Source organism: Hippocampus bargibanti, linkage group LG04, assembly GCF_051943395.1.
Source record: "Hippocampus bargibanti isolate YZ-2025 linkage group LG04, ASM5194339v1, whole genome shotgun sequence".
NCBI classification, from domain to species: domain Eukaryota; kingdom Metazoa; phylum Chordata; class Actinopteri; order Syngnathiformes; family Syngnathidae; genus Hippocampus; species Hippocampus bargibanti.
Window position 1 is genome coordinate 16,970,990 of NC_142737.1, and position 17,942 is coordinate 16,988,931.

The 17,942-nt window shown below is 41.1% G+C and overlaps 1 protein-coding gene across 2 annotated transcripts in view; it reads left to right on the forward strand.

Moving 5' to 3' along the window:
• The window catches only part of osbp2b (oxysterol binding protein 2b), a 52,095-nt gene that overhangs the window by 13,385 nt on the left and 20,768 nt on the right, over window positions 1-17,942 (forward strand). For both annotated transcript variants that reach the window (XM_088994414.1, XM_088994413.1), the window contains one exon: window positions 15,827-16,077. In XM_088994414.1, coding sequence (XP_088850540.1) covers window positions 15,827-16,077 — 251 coding nt within the window. The remainder of the gene's footprint in view (window positions 1-15,826; window positions 16,078-17,942) is intronic.

A 17,942-nucleotide genomic window follows, 5' to 3' on the forward strand; every position in this document is an offset into this window, starting at 1 on the left:
CCAAATGTACTCAGGAAGTTAGAATTTGAGGCAATATCTGCAAAACAGTGCAGAGGTCTTGAGATCAAGACCCGGTCCGGCCTTCCTGTGTGGAGTTTGCATGTTCTCCCCGGACCCGCGTTCATGCACCCTTCCAACATCCATAAGCCTCCTTTTAGGTCTGCCTTTCGGTCTCCTGCCTATGGAACATTATGGTTATAAAATTAATACATTATTATTAAATCTGTATTCTCTTTGTACGTCTCTATAAAATGAGAAAAAAAAAATCACCATCTCAGTTATTCCTCATAAGAATCACCCCCTGCATCGCTTCCCTGTCAAAGATTATAAAACCAAAACTCTAAACGTTCAAACATATTTACTTCCGTGTGTCATCGTCTTAGTCTGTGTCACTGGACGTCGTGCCTCGTGCGTATGCGTGTTACCTCACGGACGTCTTCACTTAATTTTCAAGGGCACATTCGTTGTTTTCCTAATGTGAAAGAGAACACAAAAGAACGATTTAAAAAATTTAGAATTGGGCATCGCATCATTGCAGCATGAATGTAGCCTCATTTGCCAAATCTTAATTCTGAATTGAAAACGACATGCAAATGGTCCCGCGGGGACTAATGAGGCGGGTAAACATTTACTCATTGTGTATATTATTCTATTTGCGCGACACCACAATATGCTTTGGTGTGACTTTTAAATAAAATGGATTGGATTCCCAGATTCTTACAACGCTGAGGATTGTGTCAGCAGATGGCACTGTTCATTCATTGTCCCTTCAGATCAATGTTAGTGCTTGACCCAGACGTGTGTTGTCCTGTTGAAAACTTGTCCTTCAAAAATATTTAATAGAAATTATTAACTGTTTAACAAATGATTGAATATTATTAAGTCATTTTTTATTAATTGAGCAGTTATAAAAGCAAATGTCACAGAAAGTGCTGCAATCAAAATGAAAATAGGTTCAGTGAAACATTCAAGTATCTCTAAGTAACCCCTTTCCCCAATGACTTACAGATGTAAACTAGACAAAATATGTTGTGAACTTGGCGAGGCGGATTCAGCCACATTTTCACCAACGTTATCTGTTACATTGCTGAAAAACACTGAGCTCTGCCAAATGTCGCTTTTATCTTCATCCCTGTGCACAATATGGGTTGCTTTTCTCCCTGCTTATTTTTATGGACACCTGTACAATTTGCTTTCACGTGTCGCAGTCAACTTACTGCTTTTATTAAACGGAGCATTCCACTTTGCAAACACAGAATGAGTCAGCCTCTAATGTGTTTTTCAAGTTTGAAGTGGAGTTTGGAAATGACAATGCGTGACTTTGTTATTTTATTTATTTTATTTTTTACAGTCCATTTATCAATTATCTGTTGTCTGTGAGGTAAATTAAATAGATTTCTGCCAGTGTTCACTGGAGTGAGTCACTTTGAAAACTTGGAGGGTTGTTGACATTGTCATGTGTCTGTTTGATTGGTGAAATGGAGTCAAACGGCGCTCTTTGTTTTGTTGTATTGGTAAAACTGAATATTTGACTATCTTTATGACACAAAAATAAAATATGCAGTGATAAAATCCAAGTGGTGGGTGGAATGTAGCGCAATGTAACTGAGTAAAAGTTGTGTTTCTCCTGAACTAAATGTTAAAAGGTTTAATTCCTTTCGTAACTTTGCTGCTGTTAAATTTATCCACTGCGAGACTAATAAAGGCAAATCCAATCCAAAAGTATGATGCATGCAAACGACTCCAATAAATAGTGTATCCTTATTCAGTGTATTATAAGGTACTCCATCTGAATACAGTACAAATCTAAATTAAATTACCCAGCCAACAGTTAGACGCGCCCATCCAGTTATTTGATCTGTTTGACTTTAAAGCCTACAGGCTTTATTTAAAGTGGATCTGTGCAAGTTTGGGAATAAACTATTCGTTGAATGTTAAGAACTCTTCATTGTGTTTGTTGGTTTACAAACATGTAGAATCTATGTTCAGGCACTGTAGTGGTCTCTCCGCCTCATTTTACTGGTGCTCTCTCCATGGTCCTGAATCTGAGACAACGTGGAAAAAAAGATCAAGAACGGCATCTTTTTTTTTTTTTTTTTTTTTTGCCTGCGTTTTCCACCGTTCCTCCCATTTCCACCTCAGACTCCACCCACATCTACCCCATATTCTCTCCAGTATTCGCTTTCCTTCATTTGCCTCCTTACTCTGTGTGGTTTTCTGGCCTCCTGGTATCTGCGTCTCTTCGTGTGTTTCACTCTTTTTTTTTTTTTTTTTTTTTTTTTTTTTTTGAGGAGAGGTTTTTTTTCTACTTTGTTTTTCCATCATCAACTTTGGAGAAGAAAGATTCGGCTTGATCTTGTAAGTATGTGGCTGATATTTCCTTGTCTTCCTGTGCATGTTGTGTATAGTGTGTTTTTGGATAGGAGCTGCTCTCTATCCAAGCAGTAATGGGATATTAATCCATCTGTCATGACTACTATTACTCTAACACCACCCATCATTTTGCATTAATTTGTCTTCTCTGTGATAATGATGATCAAATTTAAAATGCTTATTAATTATTTTAATAATTAAACTATGTCCACTATTTAAAAGCATATATTCATGAAACTATTTTTATGTGATGCAATATACCTTATCAATTTGCAGCTGTATTTGTTGTCATATTTGTCATGCAGTCTGTCCTGCTTTCTGAACCTATAGTACATATATTTGACAGACCATATTCCAAAAAGGTAGATGGCAATATTGGCATGTTATTTGTCTTGAATGACACTACTTTGATTCGGAGGTTGAGTCACAAAATCATCTACAATAAATATTGTTGATATCACATGACATCAGTATCAACATTGTATCAATTTCTTTTCAACCCCTTTCACCTCATTATTGTTTGACTATTTTCTTTAATAACCACTTGCCATGCACTTAATTGCTTCCTTTTGTGAACGTTCTTAAATCTAGGTCATTCAAAAGAAATGGAATTCAATATAAAATGAAGTCAACACATCATTATATAGAAATACAGCATGAAAAAAGAATATGCAGCATGAAATAAGAATGTAAATCTTTTGTTTCATTTTATGTTGTATGTTTATCAGCATTTTTCAATTTTGGAGGTTTTGAAAAAAAACAAAAAAGAAAAGTGTGTATTTCAATGGGTGTCAGTTATACACAGTTTCGTGATCAATTTTTGGAAGATACCATTTAACGGAGGACAGACCATGTAATAAATACAAACGCTCCCACCTTACAAACGAGTTACGTTCCGAGCGGTCATTCGTAAAGTGAATTTGGTCACAAGTTTTTTTCAGTGCTATATTTTGTATGGAATGTATGTTTAACTCATACACTGAACGGGGAAGTACTTACTTATGCATTGCATCTTCCTGGAGCGTCAACTGGGAAGATGGATTTCCTCCCCGCCCACATACTCTACACAGCTAATCGTAAACGAGCTCGGCGCATCGGGCCTGAACTCATTGGCAACACTTCACCATAGCAGATCGGTCAGCATTGGTGTCCTTTGCGTACACATGCAGCCCTTGAAACCTCCAATGTGTCTGTGTGCGTGCGTGAAGAGCAGTACGCATCCAGTCGCAAAATTTAACTTAAGGCATCTCTGTCCAAACGTTTTTCGACATACAGTGCTCATAAAAATGTTCGTATGTAGCGTTTTGTTTTAACTCAAATGTTCGTAAGCTGGGGAGTATCTGTCCTCATGACACAGAAATATATGTGGGAAATGCAGTATTGTCTTAACTTATTAAGTCTCTTCTATTCTTCTATATCAGGGGTGTCACATTGTAGTTATGGTTTCCTCTCGAGGGCCGTTATGAATTTGGGGAACCCATTAGAATGTTTAAATCCCTTCAAATATTACATATAGAGCACACAGCAAATTAATGAATAACTCGTTTTCAAATCTGAAGTCAAGAATAATGACTTTTATTGTGGTTGACATCCAAAAATATGACATTTTGGCTCAGATTTTAGCAATCATCATGGAATTTAACAAGTTTGATTTGCTTTCGCGGGCCGAAAAAAATGATGTGGCGGGCCGGATTTGGCCCGTGGGCCTTGACTTTGACACCTGTGTTCTATATATTCATTGTCGCTGTTATTCAACTTATTTATTTAAACGAATCAAGATCATTAAATGCTTTCCATTTTTCTGTTTCTAAGCTTTCGTTGCTGTGAACCTTTTCTAGTATGAGAAAGAACACACATTACTTGATGACTGAATTAATCCATACTTTGATTCACTTGTAAAAAGCACCGTTTAATGTATTGGTATGAAGCGTTTTATCGAGTTTCACTGTATTACTCCAGTTTGCACAGGAAGCCATTGGCTCTTGCTTGTGTTTCATGGAGACCTCTTTTTTTACTGCTGAAAGCACAGAGTGGAACATTATGTTGCTTTTCCCATTTCTACATCTTTATTTTCTATAATTGGCTAAGGCGAATGGCTCAAACTTTGAACGTGTCACCTTTTTTTTCTTCTCCCCCCCCCCCCCCATTTTTTCCGTTTAATTTCTGAACTGAGGCATTTGTCTGGCTTTAAATGAGCTCTGTACTTTCCTTCTGAGGCTGTGGGGTTTGTTTGTGTTCATGAATTTTAATGCAGCAAATGCCTGACTGAGACAGGTGGCTCTTAGTTTCGTTTGTCTTCTAGCTACTCTGGTTTTTAACCATCTCTCTTTGATCAAAGAAACAGGGAAGCATGAATACCTGTTTAACATTTAAAAAAATGCAAAGGCCATGGTGTCAAAATCAAGGTCTGGGGGCCAGATCTGACCTGCACGCCAGATCATTTCATGTGGCCCGCAAAAGCAAATCAAGCATGGCAAGTGGCATCATGCTTGCTAAAGTTTCAAATTGTCACATGTAACCCACAATAAAATTATTCTTGACTTCTGCAGATTTTACCTTCAGAGTCTTGACCCCTGTCATGCAGACTGAGCTGTACTTACTGTACTTTTCTAAACATATTCCACAGGGTAATCATGTAGATCGGATTGATTCAAACCACAGTGGATGTAAGCCTGTACAGTTCAAATGATTTAAAAAAACAATCTATTTGAAAGGTGAAGTAAAATATAAGTAACTGTGGAGTTGCCCAGAACAGCTGAATTTTATCTACAGTTAATCTGGGACCATTGAAAATTGTGGTGGGTGGTTACTGAGTCTCATTTAACTCATTCACTGCCATTCATGATTTTTTTCAGCAATTGAAAATATGACGAAGAGCGCCATTCCCAAATTTTTTCAGGTTGTGTTTTTTTTTTCTCGTTTGACTGTCGATGAAGCTCTGGCCATGGCCTCTGGCAATGTTTTTCCCATCCACAAGCGGGAACTATTTCCCTTTTTTTAGCGCTTTGTTCCAGCTTCCGCTGTTGTTCTAGCGCTATATAAACCAATATGTATGTATTGCATTGTATTTTGGACAGCCACCCTCATTTCGAGCTCAGATAACTCCAGAACTATATAATTGAGGGATTAACTCTTTTTCTGATGAAAGAAAATATTCTGTGTGTCCTGGAATTCGAGTAACAATGACAAAAACCCTGGCATTGTAGTGGACCCATTTTTGCACATCTGGCATGATGTGGATTTTTAATATTCACAAAATAATAGAGAGTTTGCAAGGGCAGGTCAGAATTTTTGGACGAGCCGTATAATGCCCATGTCTGGTGTGGAGTCACCCGAGAATCCAGCTCAGGGTTATGTGAGTTGTTTGTACAGTGTACTTCCCAGCGGATGGTGAAAACACGAAAAATTATTTTTTTATGCGAAGGTTGTCAGAGAGGCGAGCAGAACAGACAGAAAGTTCAATGTCCTTCCTTTAGTGTAGACGTGTCATTCTGACTTAATATTTCCTAGCTTAATCTGAGACGTAGGTTTCTTTTTAACGCAACATAGCGAAATTTAATACCATGCCATTTAGCTTTCCAGAAATGGCTAACATTTGCTATCAGCCAGCAGATAGGCGGGAAGGACTGCGAAGGTGCTGTCCACTCTGGCCCGACCAGTCCTGTCCCCACTCAGCATTCAACTCCCTCCCCCTCCGTCGCTCTCCAAACTGCAGTCAATGAGAGAAGTGCGTGGAGGGGAATTGCAAATGTGCAAGGCTCCGTAGACGTGTGTGGTGTATGTGTTTCCGGAAGCAAAGCGGGTGAGGAGATGGGAATGACTGGAAGGAGCACCTGAGTTCCTTTCCCACATCCTTTGGGTGGCGGTGTTCGTTTGTCCGTGAATATGTATGCTCGTGTGGTTATGCTGCAACGCTGACTGGAAAAAGTGACCACCTCATCTCCCCTCTCCACTCTGCGATACGTCTCGGGGAGCGCAGCGTGGAATCGGGGCCGCACAGAGTGGGATGAAGGGCCGGAGATGCTGGGAGCCGAGAAGCGTCCGCTCCTTATGTGCCTCAGGCTGCTTGAGTAAACTCAACCAGGGTCAGTATCGCTTTGGCCAGGAAAAGGGAGCTGTCACGCTCCTCCTCTCCATCTGTCAAAGAAAAAGCCTTCGGTATCATGCTATCTGAATCCCGACCGAACTGAGGCCGTCATCCATCCATCTCTTTCGGGCATCTGTCACAGAGGATGCTTGGAATTCGACAACCTCCTCCTACAATGCAGCAAATGCAGGTACATGCTGTCAAAGGAACTGAAGCAGCCTGTCCTGCCATTTGCCCTTCCCGCTGCATGCTGTGCTCATCTCTTTCTGTCTTGCTTCAATGCTGTTTTAAGTCTCTCTTACTCCCACTTCTTTCCACTTGCTCCACATTCCGTTCGCACATGGAGATGAGCTCGAGGCTGTCTGCCAGCCCGGCAGGTGTGTTGTGTCTGAAAATTAATTTCTCCAGAATTCGAGGCTTTCATTTCTCTTCCATTTCTAGTCTAAAAAAGTAAACTTCACATTTACCAAAGTCAAGATACTTTTTGTAACGAAGCAAAGTTACTGCGCTTAGTATTTCTACTGTTGGGCAATTTTATGTGAAGCAGCTGTGCTCTTATGCCCTGGGCTTTCTGTCCCCTTTCGCTGCTGTTTGTTCATTCATAATCGACAAGTCTGTGCAATAGATAACTCCACCAGTGCTGAACAAAAACGGAAAACGTTTGTTTAATACTTCAGATGTGTTTTGTGTGTCTTTGCTCAGGATGCAGTTTGATCCAAACGGAAGAGCCTGTTCTGACAAGATTCCTAAAATGGACCTCTAACCTTTAATTCAAAACAACCAGACTATCACCTCTTTGATACACTGATTCAATTAGTATCGATCGTCACTGCTCATCAGTATTGTATAAATTTAGGCAATTCCTTTCTGATTTGTCTTGTTTTGTCTCTTTTTTAACAATGCAGGTTGAGAATTTTTACAACATTTATACCAAACAACTAATTCAACTCAAAAAAGAGAAGCACTTCACCTTATTTTTGCTTGAAATTGTATTTGAACTTCTATAAGGTTTTATAATTAAAGATACAGTGATACCTCAGCTCACAAACTGAATTGGTTCCCAGGAAGTGTGTGTAAGGCGAAAAGTTCGTCTGCCGAACATTTATTTACCATGAGAAATCCTTTCCCAGGTCCCCATAAAGCATAATTTTCTACTAAATACGCCTTAAAACTACACGAAAATATACTTTATTTTATGTATAATAAATGTGCTATTGGATTGTACTTAAAGAAATTATCTGTACTGAAGTTGATGTATTTGCCTCTTGATGATATCTGTGTGAAGTTGCCGTGCTTTCTTGGCGAAAATATCCTCACTCACACTGTCCTCGACTAGCTGCTTTTTGTTAATCCAAATTAACAGAACTTTTTCAACTTCTTCTATTGCCTGAGACAACACAGAAACACCCTTAGCCACATGTAGCAATGGTCGACTTAGCATACTGGTACTGGGACACTAAGTCACACAAACGCACACCTCGTTCTTGTCTTTCGATGCTCTCCTTCTTCTGCTCGACCGTATTTTTCTTTTGTGTCCTATTCGGCTTAACACTAGCCTGTGGTGGGGTCTTTTTCCGCCAGCCACCGTGTGGTTTGGTTCGTCTGCCGAAAACTGGTTCATTAGCCAAGACTATATTCTCGCGAATTTAATGTTCGTGAGGCGAAAAGTTCGTGAGCTAAAGCATTCGTAAACCGATGTATCACTGTATAAGTAAAAGCTTGTACAGCTGTACTCTCTAATATGTAAAGTATAATCTCCGTTGACATATTTTAAACATGCTGGTTCACGCATACGCTTACATTTTGCTGATTCTGATGACACAAAAATCCCTAGGAAGGGGAAAAAAACCCTCCTTAGCGGTTTGTCACTTATAATAATAATAATAATAATAATAATAATAATAATAATAATACAATTCATTTCCAGGCGCCTTTCAAAACTCTCAAGGACACTTTACAGTCACATACTTTTTTTGTGTGGGTGAGCAGCGGCAGCCATCCGCGCCAGCGTTCACTCTACCCGGAAGTAACACGGCAGTAAATGTGAAGTCTCCTTAAACGTACCGTCATGCCATATTTGATGATAAGCTTCATGATGTCCTCTTCTATCGTGGCAAGGAACGTCTCACTAGAGTGCTCCATTAAAGGCACAACGAGCTCCAACATCTTTGGCACTTTGCAAATGACCATGAAGTTGTTGGCAGTGTGACTTGGTGGTGATTGCGGCCCAGTCCTGGTCCCCATTAATGGCAAACAGTCAGGGATCACTGTACTCTAAATGATGTATGTACCTGTAATAATCCTTGCCAGGGTTGTCACATGGGGCAGCTTTCAAGACTATTGACTGAGAGCGGAAATGTAGTTTTAATGGAGTACGGTAGTATCAAATATGGTGGAGCCAAATAAGAACTGTCAATAGATTATTAACTCATTCACTAGCAGACGTGCAAAAATGTGTCCATTCTGTCACGATCAGATTGGCGACCAACGGGTAGCGACGTCAGCCCTGCCGGCAGCCTCGCAGGTGCTGGTCGTTATAATCACTGTCACTTAAAATGACACCCGGCACGACCATCCGGTGCCGGTTCATTGTTTGTTTGCTGCTTGGTTGCTGCATGCATTGTGTACGTGTTTGTTTAACCTTGGCGGACTTTTACACTTGGTTTTCTTTTGCTACTTTGTATTTTTTTCCATTCAGATCATTTTGATGTTTTACATTTTGTTACTGCTGACCTTTAATTTAATACAATTTGTCAAACAACCTCCTGCTCCCTCCTGCCTGCTTTTTGGGATCCACACCCGCCATCACCACCTCGCAAAACGTGACAGAATGAACCGGCCCACCATCGGATCCCGCAGGTACATCGGACCCGTCTCATTTCCACCCTGTGCCTGGCAATGCTACGTCCACGTTAGCGCAAGCCTCGTTGAGTTTGAATTGCGTCACTCGACGAGCCGCAACGTCCACGTAAACGTCCGGCCGAGACCTCCTTCCAGGTGGCCGGGTGACTGGCATTGCACGCCCACGTCCAGCCACGCTGTCGTCGTGCATGACGAATTGAGTCTCATCCACGACGAGCCGTGCAACGTTCGCGTCAACGTCAGTCCGAGACCCCACTCACCGCTGGATCCCGGAGCGGCTCTGGACTGGTCTCGTTCCCTCGGAGCCGGGCAGTTCACGCCCACGTCGGCGTCCGGCCGAGACCTGGTCCCTTACGGCCGTACGGGGTGCCATTCTGCGCCTGGCAGTTCGACGTCCACGCAGGGCCATGCGCCGTCGCGTGAACGTGCGAGAGGGATCACACTCACGCCCACGACGATCCGTGCTGCGTCTTCGTCCACCCCAGGCCGAGTCCCGTTCCCATCAGGCCGCCGCCTGTCGTATGCTGGAGAGGCAGCGGTTGCCCTCTCCACCGACCGTTCCCTGGCGAGTGGACCTTTTGGGAGACTGTTGGGACTTCTGGAAGCAGCCCCTTGAAGGGGGGGTACTGTCATGATCTGGTTGGCGACCAACGGGGGGCGCTGTCGGCCCCGCCTGCACCTGCACAGGTGCTGGTCGTCCCGATCAGGTTGGCGACCAACGGGTAGCGACGTCAGCCCTGCCGGCAGCCTCACAGGTGCTGGTCGTTATAATCACTGTCACTTAAAATGACACCCGGCACGACCATCCGGTGCCGGTTCAATGTTTGTTTGCTGCGGGGTTTTACTTTTGGTCTTCTTTTGCTACTTTGTATTTTTTCCATTCAGATGATTTTGATGTTTTACATTTTGTTCCTGCTGACTTTAATTTAATACAATTTGTCAAACAACTTCCTACTCACTCCTGCCTGCCTTTTGGGATCCGCACCCGCCATCACCACCTTGCAAACCGTGACACATTCCAGTGCCATGGTTTTGTCATTGTCACTTGAATTCCAGGACCCACAGAATATTGAGTTTTAGGACTCCATAAACATTCAGTACAGCGTTAGAAACCTTAGACACTCTTATTTCTTCAGCAAAAAATAGTTAATTGTTAAATTATATGGACCTGTAGTTATATGATCTTAAAATGATGGCGGCTGTCCAAAATACAATGCAATACCTACATTTATATAGCGCTTGAACAAAAGCTGAAGCTGGAACAAAGTGCTAACATGGAAAATAGGGAAATGCCGCCCCCTTGCGGAAAAGAAGAAACCTAGCCAGAGGCCATGGCCAGCGCTTTATCGGCACCCAAGCATGAAAAAACAAACCTGAACAAATTCGAGAATGGCGCTCTACGTCATATTTTCAATTCCTGACTAAATTCGTGAATGGCAGTGAATGACTTAATAATAATTGGTGTCACGCTTCGCAAGGTGGTAGTGGTGGTAGACCCCAAAAAAGCAGGCAGGAGTGAGAGGAGCAGGGTGTATTTGACAAATTTGATTAAAGTCGTCAGGAACAAATTCTCAAACATTAGTCATCAGAACAAAAAGGTCCAAAGTAGAAAAGAAACCCACGAGTAAAACATGGCAAGACGAAACAAACCTGACGGGGTGAAACAAACAATGACGCAACACTGAATGGTCGTGCCGGAAGTCCTTTTAACTGCCACTGATTAAAATGACCAAAACCTGTGCCACCCGTTGGTCGCAAACCGAACTGTGACAAGTAGGCCCCCTTTGACATTTTTACGCTCTAAGTACGAGATTTGGGGCAGAGTTTGATTAGTAGTCTGTTGGCACACTTGTGGATCACCTTTTGTGATTCTGCACTTGATAAAGATTTCCTGCTGCTGTATGTTGAGTGAATCATTCAAAAAACATGCAGATCTTAATGTGCCTCCTTAAAGGGTGCTCCGAGTCCTCCGATACAATTTGCATTGATCTCTGCCCTACATTTGATGGCCTTCGTTGCAGCTCATTATCTTGTAGCACTGAGACCAGGCTACTTAAGAGCGTGATGAATTCCCATCTTGCTGTATTTGTGGCTCAGTGACTCACATTTCACAATCTCATAAAATTGTTTTCCATTTGCATCATTGTTGTCCGGTGTGAGAAGGTAACAACACCAGTAAGGTTCCTGAGATGGTCCAATATTAGTTATACCTGTTAAATAAATAAAATGCTTAACACTTGTACGAGAAAAGTTTGCTTTTATCAAAGCAAAAAATGTGCTAAATTCTCTCTTCATCCTTCCGTAAGTTTGAGCTTGTTTGATATGCACAGTAGCAATATCATTTTTCACCATCTCAGATGTTTATTTGAAAAAAAAGCTGCCATATTGTGCAGCGTAATGGAGAGAAAAAAAAAGAATGTAACAGTGCAACCAGAATTTGGCTATAACAGATGGTCGCTCACTTCACGAGTTAACTAATCTGGATATGCTAAGTGGTTGAAATGTGTTTTGAAAGTTATTTCTTCATATGCCGGTTTTATGTGTCTCTTACAACTCCGTATATAGTGTGCACAATCACTGATCAGATCTAATACACACAAAGGAGTGATACAAAGTTACCATGTATGACCTGGACATTATATCCTCTGAGATGGCCAACAGTAGCAGTGCTGACGGAAACACATGCAGGGTGGTGTTCAGGGTGCTAATATGCGGGTGGGAGCTGATCCACCCTTGAGGCATGACTTGTGTGATAATGGACGACAGGTATTGCCTCATGGTGCTCTATACCAGTGGTGCACAGGGTTTTCAACATGTGAGGTACTTATAAATTGTTAAAAAATATCTGCCATCCACTGCAAAAGTGGAAAATGTATTTATTTCTTAGCTTATTGAGTGTTTTCCTGGGCCATATTTGTTGACGGTCCTTTTGATTCTGCATAAACTGACTGATATTACACAATATAACTTAGTACTTTATTTTCATTTTCTTTTTTTCCTTTACTTGCTCTGATGACTCGTACATGGCTAATTAATTGTGCAGTAGTGTCACTGTTATTTATTCCAACGATCTGGTGCAATTCAGTTTCTGAAGCTTTGTAGCATGCGCGGTGGGCCTTTATTGCGAAAGCTACGTAATGCGCCGAGGTACAAATACATTCGTATGAAATAAAAGACATGCAGTAGCAATTGAAGCACCTTCATTTGCAGAAACGTGTACATAAACAAACACTTCTGTTGTAGCATAACATTTAGATCTATTTTTCATACACAGTGGCAGTATAATGTGAATTAATTCATTTTACATTTTTTGATGACTTGGTTAATGTTTGTTGGTGTTTGACTTAAATATATGGGTACTGTTGAATTTATACTTTTCAGTGAACAGACGGTAATAAAAAGTCAGGATTTGCGGACAGCCCTCCTTTGCACAATTTGAACATCTGTCATGTCTCTTGGTTTTATAATGAATTCAATATTCAGAAAAAAATGAAACATCACACCTTTGCTGTTATAGTACCACTCCAATACGAACAAGTTGTGCTCATTGTAGCTGTTTTGGCTGAAGCCATCTTGTTTACTTTGCATGGACGTTTGGGGGGTAAATATATGGCTTTCGTCAAAGAATCTGGGGTTTTGGGGGATTAGTGAAGTGAGGGTGTATTTCGAAACTTGCTAGCAGGTTTTAAAACTGCATGTGAACTCTCCTTGAGTTGTGCAGTACAATTGTATATAGATGATTTAATTTTTAATATAATCGGATGTATGTGGTACAGGAGATGTGAGACAATCTATTTTTGTCAATGGATGCTACAGCTGCGTGTTTGCTTTCAACATTTAGCTTGTAGTAGATGTGCACATTCCACCATGACGTCCCTGATCCACTGCTGAAAAGGATGCTTAGATCCTCTCCTCTTTCTTCTCGAACTGCTTCATGTCACAAAGAGGGTACAGCATGTGCTGAAGAATGAATGACTCCTTGTGTTGTCATTTATTTAGTTTTTTTGTTTTTTTGACTTCAAGATGACGCCACGAGAGTGGCTGCCTTTCCAGCAGCTCCTGTATTTTGCTTTTCTACTACTTTCCTTTCCTTTCCTCTTCCTGTTATAACTTTACTGCTGTGAAATTTAAATTTCTCCACTGTGAGATGAATAAAGGTAAATGCAATCCAATCCGATATCAAATATTTCACAGACCCCGCATCAATGACGTGCGGTGAGGTTCATGGCTGGTGAGGCACTGACGTCATCACAGTCAGATTTACAAACATATGAACTCCACAGAGTAGCTTATTCACCATTTGATGGGCAACAGTTAACGTGTTTTGTTTAAAATGTCATGTCAGCATTCTTATATACTGTTCACAAACTATAGCATAGGAAAAAGAATAAAAGAAACTTTATTATTGTGTTACCTTTACTTATAAATGAAGTCCATGTGTCGCTCCTTCTGAAGAAAGGCATCAATAACTTCTTTGTGGAAGCCTTTCTTATCTATCTTTACTTTTAAAAGTCTCTCTGTCTCAATGGAGAACACTTCCAGTGAAGAAAGTCGTCCTTGATCAGTCCTGTTCCGACTGTATGTTTTCAGTCATTTCAGTGCTGAGAATGACCGCTCCACTGACGCTGTAGTAGCTGCAACAGTGAGCACGAGCTGGAGCAACTTTGTCGCTTCAGGAAGTTTCAATGAGATCCTTCTTGGCCAAAAAGCTGAGAAGCTGTCCAGGAGATTTACATTCATCCCTCACCGTTTGTAAGCTATACAGTCCCGTGTTGGTCTTCCTTTAGTTCTTATATCCTGCTTCGATTGAAAGTCCAGTTTAGAAAATTCTTTCAATTTAGATATGTAATCCTCCATTCTGAAAATAAGGCCAAGCAACACGAAAAAATGACTGGATGGTTGCACTTAACTTGCTAACTGTTTACTGTAGCTTGCCGAGGAGGTGCAAGAAGAATCTCTAATCACCTGCGCCCCCTGTCATGAGGCAAGAGAACTGTGTGCCTCACCTATGCACACAGTTTTTATAAAATAAAATAAATCTGTAGTACAGTTCAGTTGAATTAAAGTAGACGCCGAGACATGTCAGGTATTTGAACACCAACAACACACTGTCTGTAAGATAAGAATCTGTTTTAAATTAAACCTTAGTACAGTGTTTATAATGTACAATGACTGTACATTATATACACCAGCTAAACTGTAGACATTTTGTTCATATACTGAAAGCTTTTGAACACTTTAATAGCGATATGCAGAGGGACAACAATGCGGTCTCACTGCAGAGCAAGCCAGCACAGTTAGCATAGTCATTGCGCAATCCACGGTGAGGCTCAGCTGGCTGCTGCCTCACCGCTCGTCTCTACTTAGTATTTGAACGTGAATGTGAAAATTCAACTATTTTGAAAAAAATATCAAAAAATGGTGAAGTTAAATGGAAAAGAACTTTAAAGTAAAAATCACTAAATAAATATCACTGTTTAATTATTTTTTTCATTTGATCTTTCCATGATGACAGGTGAGGCACAGCCTCACCTGCCTCCCCCGACTGCACGTCACTGCCCCGCATATTTTCTTTTTTGAAGCTTTCAACGCCAGTTGGTAGCCGGCTCCTCAGTTTTTTGGAAGGGGAATTGGTGCAGCAGGGGCTGTTGCTATAAACAGTCCCCGTGTTAACAAACATGCTTGTGGACATGTGACAGTTTATTTTAAGAGGCATCGTTGAGAGCTGTTAAACTAGCTAGCTGTTTTAGGTTGAAGAGTCAGATCGCGCTGCAGCTCGTATATTTGCTCCGTCATACCTCCCAAACGCTGCGTATCTCATTATGATTGCATCACTGGAATGCTATTAACTGGTTTCTTGTTACCCTGATGCCATGTGTTTCGAGGCTGAATGGAAAGATAAAGCTCTCATTATAGACTTCAAGTCCAAGCATTGTTAAACCACTCAGTTCCTCATAAGAGCAATGTTGCATTGCCATTCCTAATGCAACTTTTATTTCCAGTTTATTTTGTGCGCGTCTGCTCGATGATGGCGACCTGGGTGAGTAATGCAGAGGTGACACCGCTATGCTTCTGCCTTATGCCCTGTTTAACCTCGATTATCCGCTATAGTCAAACCTTATCATTGGAAGAAGCAGATGCAAGCCTAACGGGTATGGACAAGTTAGGCGTCCCTAAATGCCACTGACATAATTGTACAACTGCCGTAAGGTACCAAAAGTTAGTGTGTGTCAGACGAAACCATTTGAGGAATTACATTCTTGGCTGATTGTGTGATGGAAATCGGTTGGTAAAGAAAATAAGCAATAAAAAGTGAGTTTGAGTGTATTTGATCAGAGAGTACAGTATTGCATAAGTATATAGTGAGCAGTGATAAAAATTTGATATTTTGAATGGTAACTTGGTGGGTCAGCAAAAAAAGTAACTGAAGTATGTCAGACAATGGAGGTTATGCATTATGCAGGGAAAAATTGTTTTCAAAAATTGTCCCATTTTGTGTTCCAGATGACTCAGGCGAGGAGGAGCCTGCATCCCAATCTAACCGCACTGAGATTCAGGGAACTTTAAAGATACTCGTCAGCAAGCTTGATGACCTCAGCACGTGTAATGACTTGATTGCTAAGCACGGGGCTGCCTTGCAACGTTCTCTCAGTGAACTCGAAGGCCTGAAGGTTCCTGTGGATGGAGGGGAGAAGATCAAAGCTGTCAATGAAAGAGCCACCCTCTTCCGTATCACTTCCAATGCGATGATCAATGTGAGTAGCCTCATTCTAACACGCACTAATGAGCTTGCCTTGCAATGTGACCAGCATGAATTTTGAAAACATATCCAAATCCACATTCAAAATGCTCAGCAAGTGCTACAGATGCAGTGTGGAGCATCACATCTGGTATGAGAACTGCGCTCTCCAGCGTGTCATGAAAACTGAAGACCACATTTACGGCATACACAACACATGGGAACTGGCATTATAAAATGAGTCGGAAACTTATATACAGGTAGATTACGAGGTACATTGTCAGGCAACAATGGTCCAGCAGGTCAAAGACCTGCCTCTTTCGTCCATTTATAGTTTAATGTTCATGAAATACTTCTCGGGAAATGTTCAAAAGTAAAATTTGCTAATTCTATCCTTGAGCCATGTTTCGACGAGTGATTGTTGACCAGTGATTGGTGAGTTAAATTGTCGGGCCAACCTCGCGATGCTAGCTTTGGCTCACAGAGCTTTCTTGGATGCATCAGACAGATTCCATGACCTTTATAGATTGGATCTCTTTGATCTTTTCATTTCAAAACTTTCATGTTTCCATTGTTTTTTTTTTTCAGGTTTCATCAAAAAGATCACGAACCCAAAAACATGAACCCTGCTGTTTTTCTCTCCACAATTAGCTGTGAGGAGCTATTTTCCAACCGTTTAACGCTTCATGTGGGTAGTTTACAGAGCCCTAACAGTCAAAATTAACTTTTTTTTTTTTTACAGTTTTTACAAAACATCACACCCCTAGTTAAGATATTTAGCTGCACTTAAATTTCACAATTGAGGTACTTTTTAAGTACTGTTCCAATAATGTTGGATCTGGGTACAAGCAACCTAATTCGAGTTCAAGTTTCTGGATGAGCCTTGGGGGTTGAAGTGTTGACGTAATGACGCTCAGTCTGATTGTGGGTGTGTGAGAGGGTGGGGAACAGCCACCTTCTCTCCTTCAAACTGAGACTTGACTGCTGCTGTCACAGCTTTCTGGCTTGCAATAACAGACTCCACTCAAAGTGGACAACTGCACTGCAAGGTGTGTTGAACCACTTTTAAAAAATATATTTTATTTTTCTATGATAATTTTTGTTTCTTATATTCACCGACCAAATATTAGTTTAAACCGAAAGTGCTGTGATTTTACAATTTGATTAAAAACCAGACCACAGTCCTTTCCAGAAAGGAATTATACCCAAATCTGTTTTTTACCATAAACCAGTCAGGGAAATTCGACTTTCATAATTAATAAAATTGGCAATGTTATTCTGATGCAGTTAGCTTTACCACAAAAGGCCTTCACACAAGAGTTCAGAGTGAGCATAAACTCCCTGTGGTCATTTTACATCCACATATCTTAATGGCTCTCCAGAATTGGAAGCAGCTCAGATTATGGAATGAGAGTGTGGAGACCTGAAACAATGGGGGTGGTTTTCCAAACGCTGTAGACATGCAATGATCTGGTAGTATGACTTTGGAGGTCACCCTTGTCCTTTTATGTGCAATAGGGTCCTGCACGTGTACGCACTTGCTGACTGCCAGGATTGGTTCCCAGTTCAGTGGGTCTTTAAATGTCAAAAGAGTGTCATATTGTCATACCAGCAGCACCAGTTCCCTTATCCACCGGCTTTAGCCTTTATTAACCTCGTCCTCCATCACCACCAGACGTCTCATGCAGTCTGCTCGTGAACTGGAGACTCAGCAGTAAAAATGTGGAACAAGCGTATGTTATTTCAATGAGTGTTGGTTTCTTAGTCCTGTCTGAGGAAGTAAACTGCAAGTTCATATGTATGTGGAGCATTTAAATTGAGTGATGGCTCCAGTGGTTGGGACACTTCATGTTTGACTACTTGAAGGTAAGAGTGAAGGAA